This window comes from Natator depressus, chromosome 1, assembly GCF_965152275.1.
Source record: "Natator depressus isolate rNatDep1 chromosome 1, rNatDep2.hap1, whole genome shotgun sequence".
NCBI lineage: Eukaryota > Metazoa > Chordata > Testudines > Cheloniidae > Natator > Natator depressus.
In genome coordinates, this window is record NC_134234.1 from 35,724,890 (window position 1) to 35,751,735 (window position 26,846).

Genomic DNA, 26,846 nt, shown 5'->3' on the forward strand with positions numbered 1-26,846 from the left:
GAATTGTTGGAGAAGTGGACAGCTTTCCATATGTTACTAATATACTCCTATAAATATCAAAGTAGTGGGTCCATTTCTTCTCCCTTTTCTAAAAATAGAATTTTTTAAATTTCCCTTTGGTCTTCTAGATGGTGAAATAATCTCAGAGGGATGTGAAGGAAGATCTGTTTCTATTATATTGAATAGAGTTCTCGAAGTACTGTAAGGGACAATCCGTCATTAATAGGGAGATGAACTAGAGATAAATCTGTTTCTTTTTCATTCTAAAATTCAGTACAGTTAAATATTTATCATCTGTCTTCCTATAATAATTGAGCTGTCAATACCCTTTACACATTTCTTTTCACTGCGTCTCCCTGATAAAAGAAGAAAGCTTTAACACCTGCTTTGCTGTCAGCATTTAACTGAATAATAAAGATTTAATAAGTGAAAAACAAAATGTATTTTTCATTTTACATTACAGAAATTACAAAGCATAGCTCTTTTGATAGAAATAATTTGTATAATATGTGAGATCCCACCTGGTTTTATCATATTGTACCACTATGGATTTGCAAGGGGAAAACATAATTTTCAAATTAATTTTAAAATAAACAGGTTATTGCTATATCACAGTCCTTTCCAGTAAACACTTTAAATCTCATTTATAAATAACTACAATAATATTTGCAGAAAGAACGAGGAGTACTTTTGGCACCTTGAAGACTAACGTTTATTTTAGCATAAGCTTTCGTGGGCTAAAGCCCACTTCATCAGATGCATGCAGTGGAAAATACAGTAGGAAGATAGATAGATAGATATACAGAGAACACGAAAATATGGGGGAAGAGTACCCAGAAGTCACCTACTACAGGACAGGCCCAACAAAGAAAGTAACAGAATGCCAATAGCCGTCACCTTCAGCCCCCAACTAAAACCTCTCCAGCGCATCATCAAGGATCTACAACCTATCCTGAAGGATGATCCCTCACTCTCACAGACGTTGGGAGACAGGCCAGTCCTCGCTTAGAGACAGCTCCCCACCTGAAGCAAATACTCACCAGCAACCACACAACAACAACACTAACCAGGAACCTATCCTTGCAACAAAGCCCATTGCCAACTCTGGCCACATATCTATTCAAGGGACACCATCATAGACCTAATCACATCAGCCACACTATCAGAGACTCATTCACCTCCACATCTACCTCTGTGATATATGCCATCATGTGCCAGCAATGCCCCTCTGTCATGTACATTGGCCAAAACGGACAGTCTCTACGTAAAAGAATAAATGGACATACATCAGATGTCAAGAATGATAACATTCAAAAACCAGTCGGAGAACACTTCAACCTCCCTGGACACTCAGTTACAGACCTAAAAGTCGCAATTATTCAACAAAGAAACTTCAAAAACAGACTCCAATGAGAAACAGCAGAACTGGTATTAATCTGCAAACTGGATACCATTAAATTTAGGCTTGAATAAAGACTGGGAGTGGATGAGTCATTACGCTAACTAAAAACTATTTCCCCATGCTAATTTTCTCCCTTCTGTTACTCATACCTTCTTGTCAACTGTTTGAAATGGGCCATCCTGATTATCACTACAAAAGCTTTTTTTTTTTTTCTTCTGCTGGTAATAGCCCACATTTATCAGTTGGTCTCATTAAGAGTTGGTATAGCAACCCCCATTTTTTCATGGTGTGTGTGTGTGTGTACACCCCTACTGTATTTTCCACTGCATGCATCTGATGAAGTGGGCTTTAGCCCACAAAAGCTTATGCTCAGATAAATTTCTTAGTCTCTAAGGTGCCATAAGTACTCCTCCTTCTTTCTGCTGATACAGACTTCCACGACTTCCACTCTGAAACCTGCTACAATAATATTTATTAACCTCAGTGGTGTAGTATATTTCAGTGGACTGACCCACAATACATATTCAGTATAATTCAGTTCTTCTACAGTACATATAAAACATTAGAAGATAGTTAAATCAACAGTATTAAGGATGGCACTTGAAACTACAGCCACAGTACACTGAACCATTACTAATAGTTTTCCAAGTCACAGTTTGTCGAAAGACAATTTTCTTTTATCGGCATCACACAAGACATGTTGTTACTGCTCTCTTCTGTGTTATGAATATGTGCCTTTCTCTTTAGGGATTGTTGTATTTGAAAACTCCACAAAGTGGTGCTGTTGCCCTGTGATTGCCTTTACTTGTTCCAGGTTCATCATGTCTCAGAAATTAAAGTCTTACATGTGGCCATCTATAGTCTCATTCTCTTAGCTGACTAGGACAGAGGGTTTAATACATCTGTACAATGTACATGGAGTGTGTTAAGATGCTCTTTGAGAACTGTATACCTTTTAACTGAATATAAATTATATCATTACTGCATTCTAGTGATTGCCATACAGAATCTTTTATGAGGTCAGTCGGTTGTCATTGTATTCAAGTTAGTGTTCCTATTTTTATAATATCCCCAGGTTGCACCAACCTGATAAGAGTTTGTTGTTGTACAATCACTTATTTTATATAGTATCTTTGTGCAAAAGTATCATAAAATGTTTGACATGCATTTTGAGAAATGTTGTACACTTAACATGTTACTTATATATGCTTAGGTATTACTTTTTCGCTGTTTTGTCTGTTAAGTCACTGGAATAACAAAATAGACCTTTTTCCTCCTTCTTACTCTTGCTACATTGTAAGTATCTCTGAAATGAGACTATCAAAAGAAGTAGCCTTGTTAGGGAGTGCAATGAAAGAAAAAGAAATAGGTCTGCAAATGCAGAATAGTGATGATTTTCCAGTACTTGCAGGTTACACAGGATTACGGAAGACTGGTCTGCAGCTGTTCTATATCACCATTTCCTTCCTTTTTAGATTTGTGTTATAACAATGTAACAGTAGTGTTGATAGAGGAAATCTTTTCTTTATGCATTTTATCGGGGTTTTTTTTGTTAATCTGCCTACTGATCTAGCAGGTTATGGTTGTAATAGACTCACCTAGTCTAGACTGATAGAATGCAATTGTTTAACTTCCTAAGGTTCTTAGATTCACATCATGTTCCTAACTTACTTGATTCTGGACACTCACTGCATTTTATTTTGTTTAAGATTGTTTTAAGGTGAATTCTTCAGTCATTTGAGAGAAGGCATGCAGTTCTGTTCATCAGCTGATAGAAACGGAAGTAATTGCATACAGATCATATTCCATGAGAGGCAGTGCATCTCAAATGATTTTTAGAACATGATAGGCGTTCTCAAGTTGTTACTAACGCCTGTGAAGAAGTTACTTGGGCTCTTGACTTGCCTTTTAACCAAGGGGTATGAACTGCTACAACAGCGAATATTAGCTTGGTTTAAATAATGTGTGGGATGCTTATAAACTAGGGCAGAGTGTCACATATGTCAGGTTTTAGAGACTTTTAAAATAATCATACATTATTAAAGACCATGTTTAGCATTTGAAATATTCAGAACTTTATTTCCCTGCTGTGATAGTGAATTTATTTATAAGTATTGCCATGTATTTGGTTAAATGGAATTGTAGAAGTAGATCATTTATCAGTTTTTATTCCTGGTCTTCTCTGTGCTAATTAGAATCTTCCCACTTCTCTTAGCTATCACATAAATGTTACTTAGCTCCTGAAATCTTCAATCTTAGATTAATTCCAGACCCAGGTGTTTGAGTCATATAAAATTGTATCTTCCTTCTCCTCTTCTTCAATATTTTTGATTTATGTTGGTAAAGCTTATTAGAGTTCATGAAAAGCTAGTTTTTGAAGTTTGGTCAGCCAACCAGAGCAGGATTTGTAGTTTGTGAATTCTGCTGCCTGTAGAAATTTAATTTGAGATTAAAAGTATTTCTTGAGATTTTTCTTACAGTAACCAAACTGTCATCTGAGAATACCTGATATTGTGAAGCTTGCCTTTCTCTTGTAAATGTAGAGTAAAGTGAAATGGACACAGAATTAAATTAACTTTTAATGGGTTTTTTTCCTTCAGATTTTGTCATTGAGGTGAGACCACAATAACATGGATGTATTTTTTTTTTTTTGAAGATTTACATGTATCCTGAATAATGAATAAAAATTAGGTCAAACTTTGTATAGAAAGAGTACAGAAGAATACCTGACTTCCATTTTAACTACGAAAGGAAAGAAAGAGAGCTTTATATTCAGCATGCTAAAAGTGGATTTTTGATCCCTTTAAGAATCCTAAAGTAAATTCAGAGGGTTGGATGCACCTGCAGTGTGGTCAAGGCATTTGGCATGGGATCCAGCACTGTTAGACTTCTGTTGAGTTTTTTGAATTTCTAAAAAAATTATCACAGTTTTTCTTTGCTCTGGGTGTTCCTTGATCCTAGTAGAAATGTCAAAAAGAGAATTTTTTCTAAACAGTGCATTTGTCCTCCCTCTGACTTTGATTCTACCTTCATTAAAGTTTTAATTTATTTTAGGACTTATTGCCACGCTTCAGTACTTTCGGTTAGCATTTAACCTTTGCTGGAGGAGATCTATTAAAAAAATAGGTCAAACTAATATAATAGTAATGTATGCAAAGCTGAGTTATTTGGTCTCTTGCCTTAATAACTGGAGGGTTGAGTTGTAGAAGTTCAGAATGATTTATCAAGGAAGGAAATCAGAGCTTAAGAATATGTATGCAAATGATCACTTTTAATATCTACAGCAGCGTTAAATATGAGGCTCTTGCGGAGTGTCTGGAATGAATTAAAAAAATCATATTTGGCATGAGTCTTCTATTGAGTAAGAAGGGAGAAATCTGTTTGTTTCATTGAAGATACAGATAAACAGACATTTTAAACTATTGTCCATAAGGAATATATATTGCATACTAGCGTTATTATTATTACCTCTTAGAAACTTCATCCTAGCTTACTTTAGCACTATATCTCTTCTACCAGTGAAATATTGTTTTTAATTATGGGATTAAAAACAAATTTGCACATCATTTTATGTGATGAAGCCCGATGTCCCCGTATTTAGTAAAAGCAAAATATTCGTATATACCATGAAATGGAAAAAAAAGAAAATAAAATTCTGTGATCTTTTGTCTTTCTTTTTAAAGGCAGTTCATGCTGTGACTTTTTAATAGTCATGAAGAATGACTGCATCTTAAGATGTTTTTAGAGGGAGGTAACTGCATTTAAGAGATTGAAATTGGCTTATGGGAACGTAATTGCAGAAATAGTGGAATAATTGTGGAATAGTTAGGAGGGTTGAAATGGATATTTGGGGAAAGGAAATGTTGAAAATGAGGAGTGAAATAGTATTAAATAAGGTAGGAGTGGAGCTGATGGAAAAGGCATTGAGTAAAAAGAAGAGAGACTACGGGGATACTTCTGTTGATTGTTAGTGAGGTTTTTCTTCTGCACACTGATTTATAGTGATGATTTGTTGCCTCTAACTTGTCTTTTCAGTAATTCAGTTCTAAATGTTCAGATTACCAAAGTAAAAGCAGAGCTAGAGAGAACTGGCTCTGTTTTTTTTCTTACAGAAAGCTAATAAATTATCAAATAAATAATTTAATTTTTGGTAAACTGTTGGCATAAAACTCTACTTGTGTATTTGGTGAAGTCTGCCTGATCAAAAAGATGAAACAGCAGAACCCCAGATTAACTCACATATGATACAAATTGCAGTTTTTGAACAATACAGTACTATCAGTTTCCACTAGGAATACTGGCTTCAGCTCTACAGACTTTATTTGTTGCAAGAAGTTTGGAAAGTGAACGAATCTTTATTCCTGCATTGTTAAAACCTTCCTTTCGAAGTGGTCTGTCAAGAGAATACAGTTTAGGGCTGTGACTTATCAATTTCAAAGTTAGGACACAGTATTTTAGAGACAACTGCTGCTTTGCAGGTTGACTTGTGAAGTGGCAGGACCATATCTTAAAAGTGTAGCATCCCTGTTCAGAAAGTGAAAAGATTGAGCTTCAAACTGGATTCCCCTGACGTACTTCATCCTAGGGAAAACTTTGATTTTTCAACAAGGCAAAATGTTAAAAGCTTTCCTTGGAAGAGTGACGTGTTGCTACTGTTATGGTAGTTTTTCAGAAATGCTTACGATCAGGTAACCTTTTGATACTTGCATAATATTAATGTGCACTTTTATTTCTTATATGATCATAGTGTATTGGACAAGACCATCTGTTTTGTGCATCTGTCGTTGCAGTGTATAATGTAGATATATCTTGTAGTCATACAATTAGAATATCTAATCATGAAGAGAGAATTGTAACTGATGCTGCATGTTTTGTAGTAGTTTCATTTGTTGGTTTGTTGATATATATTCAAGGGTTTTTCAGTAAGACTGGTTTAGTGAGGAAGCCATCTGGAGATAGTGTTTAAAAACAGCATTCTACCACTGAGTTGAGAATTTTTCCTTCTGTGCCATTGATGTGGTCCCTGAACATGTAGTATGTCTGTCTAGGTTCTGCCCCTGTCACTGTGCTATTGAAGTGCTTTCCACAAATAAAATGACAATAATAATTTTCTTTCCTGTTAGCAAGGCGTAGGATTGGGTTTTGTTTGGGATTTGGTGGATTAGTTTTTTGTTTGTTTGCATAGGCATGAAAGTGGGGGCATTATTGTGTAAAACCTTGGAGAAAAGGTGAGTTTTCCATTTAGCTCTAAATGCATGGAGGATAATGTTCATTATTTTTTCATGTGGCAATGAGTTACATATTCTTGGACAGGCTCCTATGAAAATTCTTACTCCTGCAGTCACAAGGCCCCCTGGAACAGTTTCATTGTTGTAGTCTAACATAGCTGCAGTGGAAGACCATGGTCCTAGTCAGTCTCTCTCAAGTAATTAGGACTTGTCTCATGCTGGGCTTAAAAAATCAGGACAGGGACCTTTACCTGGGCTCTGTACAATGGAGAACAAGTGGAGAGAGTGGCTAATCAACATGATATGTTGCTGAGCAGGCAAGCTGATGTGTTCTGAACCACCTTGAGCTTTCTCATGGTATGGAACTTCATTCTTAATATATCTGGTAATCAAATAGATGTTACAGAAGCATGAATCCCTGTAACCAGATTTGGATGGGAATGAGTTTGGTAGATCTTTCTCATAGGAGTATCTTGGTGTTGGATGATAATGGTTCTGATAACTGTCAACATGTCTCTTTTGTGAGTATAGTAGATGTTTTTATTAAGGTTTTTATTTCTGGATGGTAATTTACCAAAGTAGTTTATCTTTCAGGGTTTTTGCATGTGTAGCAGGACTTAGTAGTACAGAATTTCATCAAATGAATAAAAAGTTTGAGAGAACCTGTTAGCTTGGCAGAAATATTGTAGTGTAAGACTACAGTTCTTCAGCAATATCTGGTCATAAGGGATGGATGCCTCTGTCCTAACAGTATCTTACCTCCACACACACTCAAAGAGAGAGAGACAGACAAGGGGAAGGTCTTGCTCATCTAAGGTATGTAATGCTTCCAAAAACCTGTCATCCAGCAAGGAGTTCTGAGCATGTATGACACTTTTGACATCTGCAGTCACCCCCTGCAACTACCACCATGTTGCTTTGGTAAAAAGTCTACTCCTTTAAATAAAATCAGCTGAACACCATTATATTTACTATAAGTGTTGAACAACAATCAGAGCTCTTGCTATCTTGGAAAAAAATGCGATTGCTCTAATCATGCTGTGGAAGATGCTAATTTATTCATAGAATTTAAGGCCAGAAGGGATGATCTTGATCATCTAATATGACCTGCTGCACGTCGCAGGCCACGGAACCTTGCCCACTCCTGTAATAGGCTCATAGCCTCTGGCTGAGTTACTAGAGACCTCAAATCATGATTTAAAGACTTCAAGTTAGAGAGAATGTACTATTTACTCTAGTTCAAACCAGCAAGCCCCACATTGCAAAGGAAGGCAAAAAAAAAAAATCCAGGGTCTCTGCCAATGCTATCTGGGGGAAAATTCCTTCCCAACCCCAATATGGCAATCAATTTGACCATCAGCATATAGATGAGACTCACCAGCCAGACACCTAGGAAAGAATTCTCTGTAGTAACAGTAACTTCCTTCTTCATCTGATGTCCTATCTTTAGCCATTAGAAATATTTGCTAATAGTAGTCATGAATGGACCTTATGCCATTAAAAGCAATTGCATCATACCATCCCCTCCATAAATGTATCCAGCTCAGTCTTCAAACAAGTTGGATTTCTTCTCTCTCCCCCTCGCCCCTACTCCCTTTGGAAGGCTGTTCCAAAACGTCACTCCTCTGATAGTAAGAAATCTTTGTCTAATTTCAAGCCTAAACTTATTCATGGCCATCTTATATGTGTTTTTTTCTTGTACTGGCATTGGCCTTTAACTTAAATAAACACTAGGCAGGGAGAGGAGTTATCCCTCTGCTGTATTTATAGAAAGCAATCCTATCTCCCCTCTGCCTTTGTTTTGTTACGGAGCTTGGCTTGTTTAGCCTAGTCTCCTCTTGTAAGGTAGGTTCTCTATTTCTCTGATCATTCTAGTAGCCCTTCTCTGCACCTGCTCCAGTTTGAATTCATCTTTCTTAAATTATTGGAGACTAGAATTGCACACAGTATTCCAGAGGAGATCTCACCAGTGTATATATCATTAGTATAATGCTAATAACACTTCCCTGTCTCTACTGGATATATCTCACCTGATTCATATGAGGATTGCATTGGTCTTTTTCACAGCCACATCATGTTCATGCCTCCTATTCATCCAATGAACAACCAGTACTCCCAGGTCTTTTGTTTCCTTTGTTGCTCCCAATTGATAAATCCCCAGTTCAATCCGTAAATCCATGATTTTGCTTTATTAAATTTCATCCCATTTTTATTACTGCAGTTGTCAAGGTCATCCAGATCTTCTTGTTTGATATTCTGGTCCTCCTCTGCATTGGCAATACCTACCCAACTTTGTGTTGTCCTCAAATTTTATTAACGCACACCCGCTTTTTGTACCAAGGTCATTAATGAAAATGTTAAATAAATTTGGTACCAAAACCAATCCCCGGGGAATTTCACTAGTAACCTCCATCTAGCCTGACAGTTCACCTTTCAAGATGACCTGTTGTCTCCTTTTTAACGTGTTCCTTACCCGCCTTTCAATTCTTGTATTAATTGCCATCTTCTCCAATTGAACTAATAATTTCCCATGTAAAATTATATCAACTGCTTTACTGAAATCCAGGTAGATTAGATCTGCTGCATTTCCTTTGTCTAGAAAATCAGCTTTCAAAAAAAAGATCAGGTTGGTCTGGCACAATCTACCGTATGTAAAACCATGTTGTATTTTATTATCCCAGTTATCATTTACCTTTGTCTCTCTACTATTCTCTTTCAAAAAAAATTTTAAGGCCTTGCATTCAACTGAGGTCAAATTAATGGGCCTGTAGTTTCCTCGATCACTTTTTTCCCATTTCTTAAATATGGGTACTGTATTTGCAGTTCTCCTCCCACAGAATACAGCCTTGAATTTATGGATTTATTAAAAATCCTTGCTATTGGGCTTACAATTTCATGTGCCAGTTCATTTAATGTTCTCGGATGGAAATTATCCGGCATCCCTGATTTGGTCCCATTAAGCTATTTGAGTTTGGCTTCCACCTTGGATGTGGTAATTCATCTTCCATATCCTCATTCCCATTAGCCACCTTGCCACTGCCCCCAAGCTCCTCATTACCATTATTAAAAATGGAGGCAAAGTATTCATTTGGGTGTTGGGCAGTATCTAGATTATTTTAAATCTCCACCTCATCCTCTGTGCTTAACAGTCCCACTTCTTCTTTCCTTATTTTCTTTTTAGTTATATGGCTAAAGAACCTTTTACTGTTGGTTTTAATTTCCTTGGAAGGCCCAACTCTGCTTGGTTTCGGGCAGGTCTGACTTTCCCCCTGTACTTTATGATCTCAAAGAGGTAGCTTTCCCTGCTGACCTATCCCCTCCATTCCTTTTACACTTTCTGCCTTCTCTTAATAACATGCTTGAGATGGTTGGCCTACAAGCCTTCCCTACCAATGTTTTCCCCTTGCTTGGGATACAAGCTTCAGATAGTTTCTGCAACTTTGACGTAGAATAATCCCAAACCTCCTTCTCATTCAAATCCTTGAGTTCTTCTGTCCAGTCCACTTCCCTAATTCCCTTAATTTTTTAAAGTTTGCCTTTTTGAAATCAAGGATTCTTGTTGAAGACCTATTTTTATTTATCCTTTCATATAGTTGAAACTGAATTAACTCACCACTCGAAACAAGGTTGTCTTCTATAACTAGTTGATCTATGAGATCCTTGCTACTTACAATACTAAATCTAAAGTGTTACTGGTTCGGTGAGTTTTTGGTGAAGAAATCTGTCAGCTGTTACATCTAGTAATATGTGGGCCTGCCATTATTATTAGCACTTGTCCTCCAATTTGTATCTGGGAAACTGAAGTCTCCCATAATTTCACAATTCCCAGTAATATTTTTTTTTCATTAAAAATATTAGAGGTCCCTAGCCAAATCCAGATCAGATCATGGGAGTCTGTAGCAGACCCCAAGCATTATCCCAGTGGAGCCTCTGTTACTTTTCTTTCCCAAAGTGATTTTGACCCAAACGGATTCCATTTTATCCTTTCCCTCGGTTCTAATTTCTTTATAGTCTACCTTTTATTAATATACAGTATTACTCCATCACCTTTACTACTTTCTTTGCTGAATAGAACATACGCCTCAAGGCTGTATTCCAGTCATGACTACTATTCCACTGTGTTTCCGTTATCCCTACAATATCTAGTTTCATTTCCTGCACCAGTACTGCTAGTTCCTCTATTTTGTAACCCAGGTTCCTTCCATTGGTGTACAGACATCTTAGTTGCTTCTGGTTGGCTTCACCCAGATTCCTTGCCTGATTAGGTACAGTAGTTCTACTGCCAATATAGCCTACTTCAGTAGTTCTCAATCAGGGGTATGCATACCCTTGGGGGTGTGCAGAGGTCTTCCACTGGGTACTCAATTCATCTGGATCAGTGTTTCTCAACCTGGAAGTTGCAGCCCTTAGGGAGATCACAGGAGGGGTTTAGGGGTGTTGCAAGTGCAGGGCTGGCAATTGCCAGGGGCCCCATGAAGCTAAGTTACATGCTTCAGGCCTGCCAACTGGGGCTTGGGCTTCAGACAAGGCTCACAAGTGAAAAACAGGCTCAAATATCACACTGAAATGTAAGTACAATATTTATATTCCAATTGATTTATTTTATAATTATATGGTAAAAATGAGAAAGTAAGCAATTTTTCAGTAATAGTGTGCCGTGACACTTTTTTATATTTTTATGTCTGATTTTGTAAGCAAGTAGCTTTTAAATGAAGTGGAACTTGGAGCGTGCAAGACAAATCAGAAAAGGAGAACTTGTGGCACCTCTAGAGACTAACCAATTTATTTGAGCATAAGCTTTCGTGCATCCGATGAAGTGAGCTGTAGCTCACGAAAGCTTATGCTCAAATAAATTTGTTAGTCTCTAAGGTGCCACAAGTACTCCTTTTCTTTTTGCGGATACAGACTAACATGGCTGCTACTCTGAAACAAGACAAATCAGACTCTGAAAAGGGTATAGTAGTTTGGAAAGATTGAACCACTGGCCTACCTGACTCTTACTGTCAGTGGTATTGGCAATGTCTTTCCTTTTGTTGTTCCTTTCTCCATTGCTGTATCCTTTTTTACTTCATTTTCATAGAATCATAGAATATCAGGGTTGGAAGGGATCTCTGGAGGTCATCTAGTCCAACCCCCTGGTCAAAGCAGGATCAATCCCCAATTTTTGCCCCAGATCCCTGAATGACCCCCTCAAGGATTGAACCCAGAACCCTGGGTTTAGCAGGCTAATGCTCGAACCGCGGAGCTATCCCTGCCCCCCTTTCCTCTTGCTCAGTATTAGAATCAGGTGTGGAGATTTCATGAGCATCTCCCAACCATCTTCCCTGTATTCCTGGTTTAAAGCTCTTTTAATCACTTGTGCCAACCTCTATCCCAGCAGTCTTTCCTTCTCTTCCCAGGTGGAATCCATCCAATGAGAACAGTCCTCTGTGAATGCCTCCCGGTGGTTGAACATCCCTAAGCTCTCGTTATAGCACCATTGTCTGAGTCATCTGTTGATCATCATAATCTTGTTTTGCCATCATTCTCCTCTAGGGACAGGTAGAATCCCACTTAAGATCACCTGAGCTTCCATTTCTTTAAGCACCTTCCCCAGCCTGGCATAGTCTTCCTTGAATCGTCTGAGTGAGAATCTAGAAGTGTCATTTGTTCCAACCTGAATAACAGTGAGTGTATTCTTTCTCATTCCTATTAGTATCCTCGTTAGCCTCAGGTCCACATCCTGTATCTTAGCTCCTATCAGACACCTCAATCTTTTGTTCTGGCGACAGTCCTGTCTGTTCTTCTTAGTTGGGAGTCCCTGATCGCATAGACCTGTCTCTTCCTGGCATTGATGAAATTCTGTGGCCTTCCCCCTTCTTTTCTCTCTGGCTGCAAGTCCACTTGTCTTCTGTTCTCATTTACAAACTTCTGCAAGTCATCCTCTATCCTCTTTGCGCTCCAAACTCTGCTATCTCCATTGTCTCCTCCCCTTTTGTAGGACTAGCTGCGTTTCTCTTCCTTCTTACCCTCCCATCTTCTGTTACTGACTGCCTCTACCCTTAATTTTCCAACTCATCAACCGTGTTCCTCAACTCAATTTCTCCTTTTCTAGCCAGTCTTTTTTCCTCTGCCTTGTTCTCGTAGTTACATACCACTTTCTTCATCCAACCTTCTAGTCTGAGTTTTCTAATCCAGCATGCATCCAGAAGTCTTCAGGTTTCCCTTCAGCATTCTTTCTCCTTTCCTCCATCATCCACTCAGATCGCCTTCAAAACTCAACCATAGTTTCTAGCTGCATCTCCAAACTTCAGATCATGCTCTCGTGTGCAACAATGTTCACGATGCAACATTTCCTCATTATATTACCTTTCTCCTGAAATACCCCATGCATACCAACCTCTACTGGGCTTGGCCTTACAAGCACTTGAAGGAAGGTTCTGGGAGAATTGTGCTTTTTACCAATGACCTGGTTACCAAGTTACCAAATCTCATATTCTGTTATTGATCATTTGCCTTTTCTTTTAGTTATCCACTGTAAGCACAAACAAAAGAAGAAGCATGATGGCTTCATGAACCACAAAAGGAAATAAAGACTTGTTTAAATACTTTTTGGAAAAGGGGAGAAAAATCACACTGGTTTGATCATTCCAGTAAACTCCTGAATTTTAAGCTGCCCACCAGCAAGTATATGTTCCAAACAGATGTTAGCATGGCAGGAACTAATAAACCAGACTACTACCAAAATTTCAGAGTATCTGGCATTTTTGAAAGTTTACTGCCAAGAATTAATTACACATAAGTGTACTCCTGCTGAAGCCCATACACCATGTTTAATAATTGGATGGTGACAGAAATATGACATCGTATTGAGGTTAATTGCTTATGCCCTCTCTTCAGTGTTAGGAGGGGCAACGTGTCAAACTTGTCACTATGCCAGTATAATTTGAGGGGTGGGACAGTTCAGTCCACTATAATATGGCCCTTCACATTTAATGAAGGCTGTACAAAAGGCTTGCTTAATGAACATAGATTGACTACTTTGCTAATGAAAGTTTAACAGTTTGTGTGATATTACAATAATTATTCATCTGTATTTAGGATTATTAATTCAGGGCCATTGCTAAGAAAAGACCATACGTCTTTTCCATAAGAATAATATAGAACAAATATGGGTCAACAAAATGATTTAAATTAGGTTAGTGTATCATCCGGACCATGAGAATGACTAGGACAAAGAAATATCCCAGTTGATCATATTTTGACTAGTATTTGTAGGTTCTGTGCTAGTCTGGAATAGTTAACTGTAATTTTTTTTTCATTGTGTGGGATTAATCCAGTTTAACATTACAGGCACCTGTAGCTCTAAGAAAAGTGGTTACTTGGTGTGTAATCTTTCTGGAAAGAAAGAAAAATAGCATACAGCATTTTCTCCTTGCACAGTATGATTTCCTTATTGGGGGGAAGTGTTATTAATTGACTTCCCAGTGAAAGTAAAGTTTCCCTATGGGAAACTAGCCTTCTCAAAAATCTAATGTATTTTCTTGGTTTTCAATATGCTCTTAGGAAGCTTGAATTTTACAAAACCTAAGTGATTGAGGCAGGGACATTTTCTTTCCTCGTTACACAATTCTCAGATGAAATAAATATTTCTTTCATTACCTTCTAGAAAAACCTATTCTTCTGGCCTAAATATAATGTCTGACTTTATTACCAACTTTTTCAGTCTTAACTGATGATTTCCGAGAAGTCTGAGCAAAGATTATACAAGCCGTATTCTGCCAAGGAATACTCTTAAAATGTTTCTTTTCAGAGACTGGGTGGTTGGGACAGCTAATGAGATATAAAGCTTTTAACCTCTGGTTCATTAGTCTGAATCTGGAACTACAATAAGTACTGACCAAAAATAGTTAAGCAGCTGACTAGCTGTGAAGTAGACTGTGGGAAATAATTTCATTTTTGTCCAGTTTTGAATGGTCAGGTATATAGCAATATCTTTCTCTCATCATTTGATTGAAGACTATTTACACTACATGCCTAAAAGATTAAATAGGGACAAGTAGGATTTGAGCCATATTATCTCTGAAGTTGTTAAAATCATGCATGATCTAGACCCTCAGATGTATTGTCATGTCCTAAGTTCCAGATAGTTTAATTAATGTAATGGAGATACCACTGTACATTTTCCTTCAAATCTGGATTGATGACTCTAAAATAACAGAAAATATTACCTTATGGGTGATTAGTAAAGAAAATAATATTAGGCTTGCACTTTTAACATTATAATCTTTAAAGAGAGACTGAAAGTTTGGGGTGAAGTGGAGAAGGGGGTTTTCTTCTCTGCTTATTTCTTTAAAATGTAGACCTATCTGGTAGATCACTTTTTCCTGGTTGTACTGCAGGACCTTTTGATCTCCTACAAAGCATATTTTTAGGGTGCCCTATCTTTTACAATGATTAACAAAAAGTTAATCTGTCATTGAAGTTAAACAGATGTTATCACAAACAGATTTAAGCACAAAGTACGTTTAAATAGTCTGATCAAATAAAATCCCTCTCTCCTCCCTTTCAATTCCTCAACTTTCACTCTTGCCTCTCTTGTAATGCTGTTGTTTTCACTAGTTTTTCCAGACTTCAAAAAGTCTTTAGGATAGCCAGAACCTGAATTGGTAATGTAAAAAACAAGGAAACTCTTATAGTAGGATTTAAAAAAAAAAATAAAAATGCCAAAAAAGGGCACAGGTTAATTAAAGAAAATTCTTTGCAGGTTACCTCTTATGAATCTGATGAACCTTAACATTACCAGGCAAGTGATGTTATACACTATAAGGAATTGATTCTCATCTCAGTTATTCCAGTTTTACATCGGGACCTCCATTAACTACATGTGACTTACAGTTCTATTGTTGTGGGAGGAGAAGCAGGCAAAAAATGTAGGTTAAAGAAAAGTTTAACTTTCTTTAAAAGAAAACAGAAGATTTACACCATTTCTTCTGGGTACAGAAGTAATATCTGAGCTTCACCTCCTGGGTTTGCACAAGAAGCTAAATAATAAACCTAAGAACAGTTCACATTCTCAGCAAATAATAAAATGGAGCCCTGATGTCTTTGATCTGTTTGAAAGACAGGAGTAATATTTTCTGGATGGTAAAAGTTAAAGTGAGTTGGGGAAGACCTTTAACTTTCAAAAACAATGAGGAATCCTTCTGGTACCTTAGACTAAGGGTATGTGTACAGTATAAAATTAGGTCAAATTTATAGAAGTTGATTTTTAAAAGCAATTTTATACAGTCGATTGTGTGTGTCCCCACTAAGCGCATTAAGTCACCAGAATGCGTCCACAGTACTGAGGCTAGGGTCGACTTTTGGAGCATTGCACTGTGGGTAGCTATCCCGCAGTCTCTGCTGCCCATTGGAGGAATACAGAAATCGATTTTAAGAGTCTATTAAGTCGACAAAACTGGCTTTGTTGTGTAGACGGGTGCCAGGTTAAATCGATCTAATGCTGCTAAATTTGACCTAAACTCGTAGTGTACACCAGGACTAACAAATTTATTTGGGCATAAGCTTTCGTGGGCTAAAACCCACTTCATCAGATTCGTGGAGTGAAAAATACAGTAGGCAGGTATATATATTACAGCACATCAAAAGATGGGAGTTCCCTTACCAAGTAGGGGGGTCAGTGTTAATGAGGCCAATTCAATCAAGATGGAAGTGGCCTATTCCCAACAGTTGAGAAGAAGGGGTGAATATCAACAGAGGGGAAATTACTTTTTGTGCAGCTTCCGGATGCTTATCAATTTAACTCTAATTGTATTATTTGCAAACAAAAATAATATCTCTGAAATAATTATATATTGTAGGAAAGAAAACTGTTTTCTCCCTGAGATAGACAAGATGACCATAAAGGTCTTTTCTGTCTCTAATTTCTGATCCTGTGATTCTTGAGCAACTACAAATACATGAGTATCTGTCCAGAAGAGTTAGTGACCATTAGAGATGCAATTATGTTCTTCTAATTGAAGGCATCAGTAACACCCTCAGCTAGTATCTCAGCCTGACAGCTTCAGTTCTGTTTAATCATCCCTAAACCCTGAGAGAGCATTCCAAACTGAAACTCACGTAGAGTATACCCAGTGGCTGCAGCTGAGACTACTTGTGTGAGTATGCCTTGCAGAAATGGGCTCTGGATAATATATTCTGTAGGAGCTACTCACCTTGAGTAAGCATTGCAGAGTCAGGCCCACAAAAAGCAATATACCTAACATAGACATGCATTCAACTAATCCCTTAAACCATGCCATATATGGTACTGCTTTGGAATGGATTAAGAATTCCCCATGGAGGTTTATGACCTTGTTTGTTACTATTGCTTTAAATCTATGAGAATCCGTTTTCAGTCCTGCTTTGAGTTATGTAAGCAGCAGGACTACTGTTGCAGCCTTGATAATGCAGAACTTTAGCATCACTTTGCTAGCCTAATTATTCTTCACAATCATAAAAAAATTCTCAAGAGGGTTTCTACTGTATTTTTGCAGTGTAAAATATTTGTGATTCCAAAAGGAGTCTGTTTTTAAGTTAAATAGCAGTCTCTTATTGTCACTGGATTCCATTGCATAGGTAGTAGATTTTGCCTTGAGAATTCCTCTATTTTTATTCTGGATTCATTACTATCTTTAAAATATTTTAATGTACAAAAATGCCTTATGCATACATACACATAGTGCTGCCAAATTTCATTTACAAAGCAGAGTTTTTTTTTTAAATAAAAAAAGCAGATGTACTGCATGCATATGCAACAAACAGTCTCAAACCCTCAAATCGTGGCTAAATCAAAGGCAGCTTACACCGAAATATCAAGAGGAAAGGTGTTTTGGGCCTCGTAAAACCAGAACATAGCAAAGCTTTACTGAAACATGGCAACATAAGGCTATGTTTAGTTAAAAATAAACTACCTGTTAATTAAATGGTCCCTACTGGAGGCTGAATTTTTTGTGGCTCTTTGTAATTCTTCATTTGAGCCTGTAATCCTCCATTTGTGGAAGAAGGTCTTGTTAGAATTTTTACTTTTAAGGCACTTTGTCTAGTAGCTTCTCAAGTATCTGAGATGGTAGTACGTGCTTAAAAATGTATGTTTGCCTTTATTTTTATTTTCCTTTAAGGACAAGGTACCCTAAGTACCATACTATTCTTTGCTCACAAGCTCCCCACTATTTCCATCAAAACAAGAATTGCCCTTTCTTCAATATGTATGACTTCCTCCAACAATGCTGAGTATGTCTGAAGTACCATGAGATTCTGTGTGAACAGAACTCAAATTTTTCAAGTGTAGGAGTTAAATTTATTTTGATGTAGCTCATGAAAATGTTTCCAAACAGTCAGGATTGTGTATCTGTGAATCAGATGGGGTCAGCCTTGTGCCCAGATGATTATAACACTTTTTGTGAGAACCAGCTCCACCTCCTGGATTGAAAGGAGCAACGCTTCCCTTGGACAAATGTGCAGAGCTGCTGTATGGTCATCTGTGTATACATTACATGTATGTAACAGAGTAGATATCCATGCAGATTGAGCTTCTGGCAGAACTTTTCTAGCTTTATCCAGTATAGAGTAGGGTATAAACACTGCTTGTGTAGTAATGCAAGTCTAACCAAATAAAGAGCCTCTGTGCTGATCACACTTATTTAGAAGTAAGTCCTTTAGGAATCTCTGTTCTTCTATTGCTAAGTAAGAAATAATATGCAGCTAGAAAACCTGCTTGAAATGTACTATGCAGGTGTACAGTTTCTGGTCTGCTATAAGTAATAAACTATCTGAAAATTTACTTGCAGGAAATAATTCTTTGTCTGCAGCAGGATCCCCCTTCTCACCAGTCTAGGCTGGGAAGGGCTTCTCCAGGGGTTCTTCACTGCCCTCTGCCCCTTCCCAGACTAGGTGTTGCAGCAAGGCTGGGGGTGCAGCAGAGGAGCTGTCATGTTACTCACAGGATGGGAAGAGTAAGACAAGTCACACTGAGCTGCTGGCTTCTTTCTGCTCCCCTCCCCCTCCTGTCAGAAAGGTGGCAGGTTGATGAGGGAGAGAGCTCTGCCTGCATCCTGCAGCAACCCAGCCTGACCGGCTTCTCTATCTCAGGAGACAGAGCAGTGGGGCAGGCAGCTAGTTGGGGAGGGATGCCCTCCTGACCCTTCCCTGCTCTCCTTCCCTCTCCCCCGCCACCCAAGGAAGAGATGAAGCTTCTTGCATCTGACTGAGACTGACTCCAACCCTGGCCAAAATCCCATCACTTACAAAATATTCTTGGGTTGCTAGCACTGACATAATGTTAAAATTTAGACAGGCAAAGTTAAGGTTTTCTAATTGTGTGTCTATAAATTAAAGTATTGATTGACAACTTTCCAAATTTCTGCATATTCAGATGTTTTTATAAATGGGAGATAATTCGATGGCCTTAGATTTAAATCTAGCAGTGTTTTTGCTTTGGAAATTTAAGTTTCCATAAATTGTGGTTCTGTTTTTGTGCTCAAAGTAATGTTAAGGAGGGGAAGTATGTTTATTCATTAAAAGGGGAGAATACCTGCATTCTCTCATCCTCTGGCCCAGGCCCTGCAGGAAAGTGTGAAGAAACTGATTGGGACATGGAACAGTGTGATGGTGATAAAGAGCAGGGTGGATTTGATTTAAATCAAATAGATTTAAATCACTAGTCAGGAAGACTCTATTTAATCATGGATTTCTACATAAAAGTGCATTCTTGTTGGTAGTTATAACCTTAATACAACTCAGAGAGAGATGTCGGTTTCAAATTTAGAAGGTGTACACTATACATTTTTAAAGTTATTTTAAAATCACTGCTGCCATTATAGGTTTTCCCTTCTAGTGAGAGAATGGTATAGTAGATCTCAAATCAATTAAGGCTACACTCAGACCTCAAGACTTCTGGAATATGCTGCTCAAACCATTTCACTTCTGTTTCTACTGCCTGTCCCTCCCTTCTCACATTTATCTCCAGACTACTTCTCCTGGTCTGGATCTATTCCGCCCCCAACATTGAACTTTTTGAAACTTTGCACTTTTAGAGAGAGGTAAGGGATTGACTTTATGTACACAAATTTGCAGAGGGACAATAGGGTTGAGATCTGTTATTTCTCACCTCTATATATTTATTTATTTATTTATTTTAAAAACTCTTTTTTTGTTTTTGTTTTTTTGTTTTTTTGCTGTTAACAAGCATGTTATCTCTGGAGAGACAAATCCAGTTTGAGAATTGCAAAACTAAGCATCTCTGCTGGTAACGTCTAGACTGAGCCCCATTGGGTAGATAGAAAGATTAACCTAAATCTATACAGAAGCCCCTGGAACCCTATAAGATTGGGTCCCTAATCCATGAATTATTGGAACTCGTTTACAAAACTTTTCTTAAACATTACTTGGATATATTCTCATACTATAGAATTAGAATTTATAATCCCTATTCCATGATGAGATATCTTTGAGCTATAATGTGTCTTAATTAAAACTATCTTTAGATAGGTTTTTTCCTCAAAAAGCATTTTATCAAAAAAAATCTAATTTAAATAAAACTGATTTTTATTTATTTTTTTAAAATTATTGATTTTTAGCCACCCTGATTAAGAGAGAATGAAGGAGCCTGACCCTAGGTAGTGTGGCGGGAACAGGACTGGGGAGAGGCCACCACTGGGCTGGTGTTAGGAGTGAGAGTTGACTTGGGACAAGGCAGAGAGGGAAATGAAGATGAGGAGGAGTCGGAGGAGGAAGGAAGCAGTATCTGGGGCTTGTAGAGGAGAGTGACAGGATTTTGCAGTGGAAAGGAAAAGATTGTTGAGGATGAGAGGCCTAGGGAGCATGTCAGGGGAGTGAAACTGAGGAGATGAAGGAAACTAGGACCAAAGAGAAGTAGGGAATCTGAGGGGCAGAGTGTGCATGGGGTCTGGATGGGGAAGGGACAAAAGGAGTGGGAGAGGGAATGGCCGGCAACAATCTGAAAGTCGCATGGATGTGGTGGCTCTGGACTGATGGAGGTGAATGAGAAGAAGAAGCTCTGAGAGCTGAGGGTGATGTTCTGAGTAATCGGATTGTGAGGGAGCTGGAAACTGCAACTTCAGCAATTTCATGAACTCTATAGGGCTGGATTTCCAGCTGTGCCATTTCTGGGCTGCAGGGGGAGACTGCAGCCCAGTTCTTCACAGTTCTTAAACTGTGGAGTCTCTGGAGCTGGTATTATTGTAGTTTCGTGATCATGAAAGAGATAAGGGGTGGTGAGGGGTTGGGAAAGGTGGTCCATAAGACAGTCTTTCCCTTACCTAAGGTTTTCAGAACTCCCAGCAGGGGCAACAGGAATAAATCAACAGGTACACAGCAATTCAGTCTGATAGAGCATGCTTAGTTGCATGAATCTTATCTAAAACTGCAGTTTTAGATTTAAGCACACACAAACCTGGGCAATAGGTTTAGAGCATCCCAGATGTTTACCTAATATCTGGAACGGTATTGAGTAATTAACAGCAGGTTTGCAGTGGCCAGTTGCTCACCCCCCAGGGAGAAATGGTGTCAGGAAAAAATCTCAAGATGACTTCAGAGGACTGCTCCCAAGTACAATCTATTAGTTAATCTTTTATAAAACACATAGGTCATAATGACCCCTACTAAGGCATCACTTTTCTAACTTTCAATAAACTCCATATCAGAGATGTCTAGACTCAAGGTTTTCCAACCACCAAGGTTTTTAGTCTCAATTGTTTACTTGTTTGTCCTCTCCTCCTAGCAGAAACTATAGCTAGTTTTGACTGTGCTTTTAAAAGCCTGTCTCCAAATTAACCCTTAACTACTTGGTGTTCTATTTCATTGTTTCAGGATGGCTGAACGCACATAATATGGTTCCAATTAGCTTGATCAGATTCTGGGGTATACACCCCCCTCAAATCCAGGGCATCTGTCCATAAGACAGTCTTTCCCTTAAGATGTAGTCCATATTATTATTGTTTATTTTAATTGAGAATACAGTATCTGATCTAGGTGGATCCTTTGCCTGACGAGGCTTTTCACCAGCACATTAATTTGGTAGTATGGCACGCCTCCAGTTTTAACAACATTCCCCCCCCCATAAGAGCAGGACTTCTGGCCTCCTTGGGTTGTTCTGGATCTTTTCGTCAGTTGGTTATTACAACTTCTATCTATCTGTCAGAGGACACTGCTGCTTAGCTATAATGTATTCTTGAACCTGGATAGGGCTGCCATTATCACCTCCCATCCAAAATATCACTCCTATGTAAGATGTTTTGCAACTACTAATTTGGTTCTTGCTAAAATGGAAAGCAAAATAGGTCAGAAAACCTAAATGTGTGTTTTAGTGTGAGGTATACTTTAGCCATATTAATTAATTGAATACAAATTAGTGAAGACATTATGACAGTGCCATAGTATTTATTACTGGCAAAAGAAACCCCCAGAAATGAGGCCAAAATAAAAATGTGTATTTAGGAATATACAACAACCTGTCAAAATACCTTCAATTTGTAGAATTTTCTTTATGTAGATTTGGATTATCCCTGCTAAAGTAAATAGATTGCATTCTTCCATGTCCATTTACTCATCTCTAAGACCTAATGGGCAGATTGCTTGATTAATTATATGTGTCATGGGTGTGTAGCTAACAATGCTGTGATGTCCGTTGCTTCCAAAATATCATTGAAGTGCTGTTAACCAACATAACTTGGGCCCTGTCAAATTCACAACTGTGAAAAACACGTTATGAACCGTGAAATCTGGTCTTTTGTGTGCTTTTACCCTATACTATACAGATTTCATGAGGAGACCAGTGTTTCTAAATTTGGGAGTCCTGAGCCAAAAGATTTTCAGGAGGGTTGCAAGGCTTAGGGGGATCATAATATTGTCACCCTTACTTCTGCGCTGCCTTCAGAGCTGGGTGGCTGGACAGTGGTAGCTGTTGGTTGGGCGCCCAGCTCGGAAGGCAGTGCCTCACCAGCAGTAGCACAGAAGGAAGGGTGGCAATACCATACTCTGCCACCCTTACTTATGCACTGCTGCCTTCAGAGCTGGACAGCCAGAGAATGGCAGCTGTTGACCAAGAGCCCAAATCTGAAGGCTGCAACCACCCCCTATAATAACCTTGCAACACCTCCCCCCTCCCCCCCCCAGCTCCTTTTTGGGTCAGGACCCCTACAAATACAACACTGTTAAACTTCAGATTTAAATAACTGAAATCATGAAATTTACAATTTTTAAAGTTCTTTGACCATGAAATTGACCAAAATGGACTGTGAATTTGATAGGGCCCTAAATATAACTGCACATTCTGCAACATCTTACTGCAAAGTAAAATTAAGACTGGAATGTAGAGGAAAGTGTTTCAACCACGGGAGAACTGTTATTGAAATCTATGGCTGCACTGATTTTTAAATGAAGACTTTTATCATTTTAAATACATTTGTAAATACAATGTACAATACATTTTCACCCTCATGCTTGACTATTTAAACATATTTAAATGTTAACTTGAAGAGGCTTCTTGTTTGTGCTCACATAACTGTATCCTGGACTTAATAAAGTCTGGTGCAGAAGGCCTAAGTTAAAATTGATATAAGGTTAGCAGAATGCTCCTTCAAGTTGCAGTTATACTGCAACCTGCTCACTATGCTCTGGCTACTATAAATCATCCTGTTCATTCGGAGACAGACATGGTGACATCAACTTCTGAATCCCACCGCGCCAACACACATCTTGTTCCTTCTAATGGAACGAGAAGGGACTACTTTTAAAATTAAATTTTTATATTTAACGAGAATTTGGAATAATGGGTCTCAGCCAGTGTGGGTACAGCATTTGCATATTGTATGGTTACTGAGCTATACCATACAATGATGATACAGATCATACGTGGAGTGCTGGTGAATGCACATGTGAAAAATAAGTGTGTAGTTGCAGGTCAGCTACTGTACAGCATCCCTGCCCTTCAGGTGACTCAGACCATCTCATTTTAGTACAGTGATAGGTAGATAGAAATACTGTGTAGCATATTGATTTATTAATATTACATTAAGGAATCAAATATAGAAAGCTGTGTGCCTATGCTGACTGTTTTCACAGGTAACTAATGACAGGGTCAACAAAATGATTAGATGCTGTCATTTTAGACTGCTGAAGGTGTGGGATTTTTTTTTATGGCTTTATTCCTTAAATATGCATCTTTTAAAGTTAGCACTTTAGCTGAGGAAAGACTTTTTTTTGCTCTTTTACTGTCCTTAAAATGTATAATTTGTCATAGTAGGCTTTCATCAACATCTGTACACTTTTAATATGTTGGCTATATTTACATTTCTTTGTATTGACTACAGCTGCATTTACAGTCTTGTTTAGTTTTGAGATTTTCAAATAAGCTTAGTTCAGAAATATTTTTTCCTAATGAATGTTGTACTATGACAGTTATTTCTTGGAACAGTAGCATAAGGCAATTCATTTGCTTATAACTGTATTTTGTATTAAAATATTTGTTGTAAATATTTCTGATTTTACAGGGAGTGGTTCAATTCCAGATTTCTTTCGCATTATGAAACGACAGTTTACAGAGGCAGAGTGGAGGGCAATCAAGTCCATAAATAATGAATGGATTCAACTGGATATGTTTTATAGGCACTGGGTAATATATTTTTCTTTTTTTAAGAACACAAAGTATAATCTCTCAGAGAACACACTTTATCAAAGCAGTACTTAATGTCATGATGTAAAACTTCATCAGTTGCACACACCGATACAATTATCGTTAGATTACATCCTTGGTGGCTCAGGCTACCTATAGGTGTGTAAGGTGGTCTGTCCTGCAGCTGAAATTCTTAGGAAAAACTGTGGCTGGCCTTAAGCATACATGAAAGTATAGTAGAGAGATTCCTAGTTCATTCATCAGGGGACACAATCTAGCCCTTGATTATTTCAGAATTGTAGGTCATTTTGTGTGTGTGTGCGTGTATTATATATATGCATATGCATTACAGCACCATAGATTTGTACTGTTCCTATAGATGAGTAAACTGCCTGTGGATGGATTCTGCTCTTAGTAATTATACCAATGTAAATCTGGAGTAATCTCAAACTTACACTTGTCTAAGAATAGAATTTATTTGACCACAGTTTGTACCTTTCTACCTTTCAGTGTAGATTGAGTGATGCGCTACATGTAATTGTTGCAAGTAACAATTTTAGCCATTAAAAGCAACAAATGTGAAATAAACATATGTCATTCTGTATTTCAGGCACTAAAGGAAAGCTTTATAAAGGCCATTGGGATTGGAATAGGCTTTAACCTGCAAAGGATTGAATTTAATGCCTCCCCATTGCAGCTGGAGGTAGGGAATGTCTACAAGGAGACAAAAATGTTGTTGGATGGAGACAAGGCAGAAGGGTGGACTTTTGAGGTAAGAAATCTACCAAAAAAAATTTCTGTAATATAGTTCTATCATACTCTAGTGGGCAAGCTCCCATGCCACTACCCATTATAACTGCTGAGAGAGGAATCCATGCCTCTGCTGCTCTTGATCCCTGTAGTGTTTTCATGCTCCTAGAACCTCAGCAGGCTGCAGCACTGATTCCTTCCTTGGTCTCTCTGGTGTATTTTCTTGGCACTGACTGTCTGCTACCACTTCTTAGAAATAGGGCTCCTCCGCCCACCTGTCCCAGGCTTCAGGACAAGCACTGTCTCCAAACTACCCCAGTTACTTCAAGATACTCCTCTCCCAGATTTTCACCCCAAAAGCGTGACACTTTTGGTTCACAGTTTAATGCTGTCTAGGGAATGCAGCTGTTGTGAAGCAGTTAATGTGCAGAGAGATACTTTGTTCAGAGTTTAACACCTTTGTACTTCAATTATTTAGAGCACATGAGTACAGATCATACAAAACAATAAACATCTGAAATAGCAATATCCCTCACGTTCTATCTCACTCTTCCTTTGTCAGTCCTTGGGCAACATCTGGAAGGCAGGCAGACTGGTTGTTGTCTGCTCATGCAAGCTGTTGTGTGCTAGCTGGTCCCTCTCCTTCATGAAGCCCCTTCCCAGCTTCAGTGACCTTACCTTTTCCTGCCCCATCCGTCTCCTTTCTGACCCCTGTTCCTGTACATTTCTTTATCTTAAACCCTTTCTGGTCACCTGCCCTCCTTTGTTCTACTTCTGGTAAGTTTCCACTGCTCCTATCTTCCACTCTCTTTTCAGAGGAATCAACTAAACTGATTTTTCTAAGGATACAGCACATCCACTGTCCCAGATGTTTTCACCTGAACAGGGTCACTTGCATTATGGTTGCACTGCAGCTGAGACATGCATCCCAAAACGGGCAGACATTCTCTCACTAGCTCTCCCAGTTAGCATGCTAAAAATAGCATTGTGGATATTGTAACAAGGGCAGCAGCTCAGGCTAGCTGCCTAAGTCCAAACCCACCTGACCCTCTGGGTCTGAGCTTGGGTGTCCTAGCCTGAGTCAATACCCATGCTGCTATGTCCACACCTAGAGCAGAGCTAGTGCAAGTCTGTTTACCCTGGATTGGAGGCATATTCCCAGCTAGAGCCCTGTGCAGAACTAGTGTAGAGCCCCACAGGATCCGCTGCCATAATAGCAGGAGCAGTGAGTGAGATTAAAGAATAGTCCCATTCAGGGCTCTACTCCCTGCTGCAGTGTAGATATACACTAAGTCCAAAGCTCCTTTTATAGTATCTGGTTCATACATGTTACAGGACTTGTCACCAGTGCTGGACCCACCTGTATGTAGGCACTCATGACAGTAGATTTTCATACTACAACTTCACAATATCAAATCAAAATTCTTAAATTGTACAGATATAGCCTCAATTTGTCACAATATTTATAAACAATCTGAGACTGTACATTATGGTTGTGTTAGAGTTCAGTTTTAACTGAAGTTTTAAACCGGATTGAAAAGATAAAGACCAGAACATTAGAATATAAACTTTGAGCACTAATGGAATTTTTCATGGTAGTTTGAGGAAAAAAATAAATACAGAAAAAAGAAACAACTATTTTTGGTCATCCACTCCCCTCCCTCTCCTGGAACAAGAGAGAGACTTCCTCATCAAATACCCTGTTATCCTTGTGAAAAACTCCCTATGCTGAGAGGGGAGACCAGGAGTTCATATCTCACTTCTTGTAATACCTGAAATGTTTCCGTTTTGAAGACATTACCTGCAGCGTTGT

At 38.4% G+C, this 26,846-nt stretch overlaps 1 protein-coding gene across 1 annotated transcript in view; it reads left to right on the forward strand.

The window, feature by feature from the left end:
• AASDHPPT (aminoadipate-semialdehyde dehydrogenase-phosphopantetheinyl transferase) overlaps positions 1 to 26,846 on the forward strand; it is a 57,807-nt gene that overhangs the window by 7,081 nt on the left and 23,880 nt on the right. Inside the window, exons 3-4 of the mRNA XM_074957358.1 lie at positions 24,162 to 24,283; positions 24,894 to 25,055. Of these exons, the coding sequence (XP_074813459.1) occupies positions 24,162 to 24,283; positions 24,894 to 25,055 (284 nt within the window). The remainder of the gene's footprint in view (positions 1 to 24,161; positions 24,284 to 24,893; positions 25,056 to 26,846) is intronic.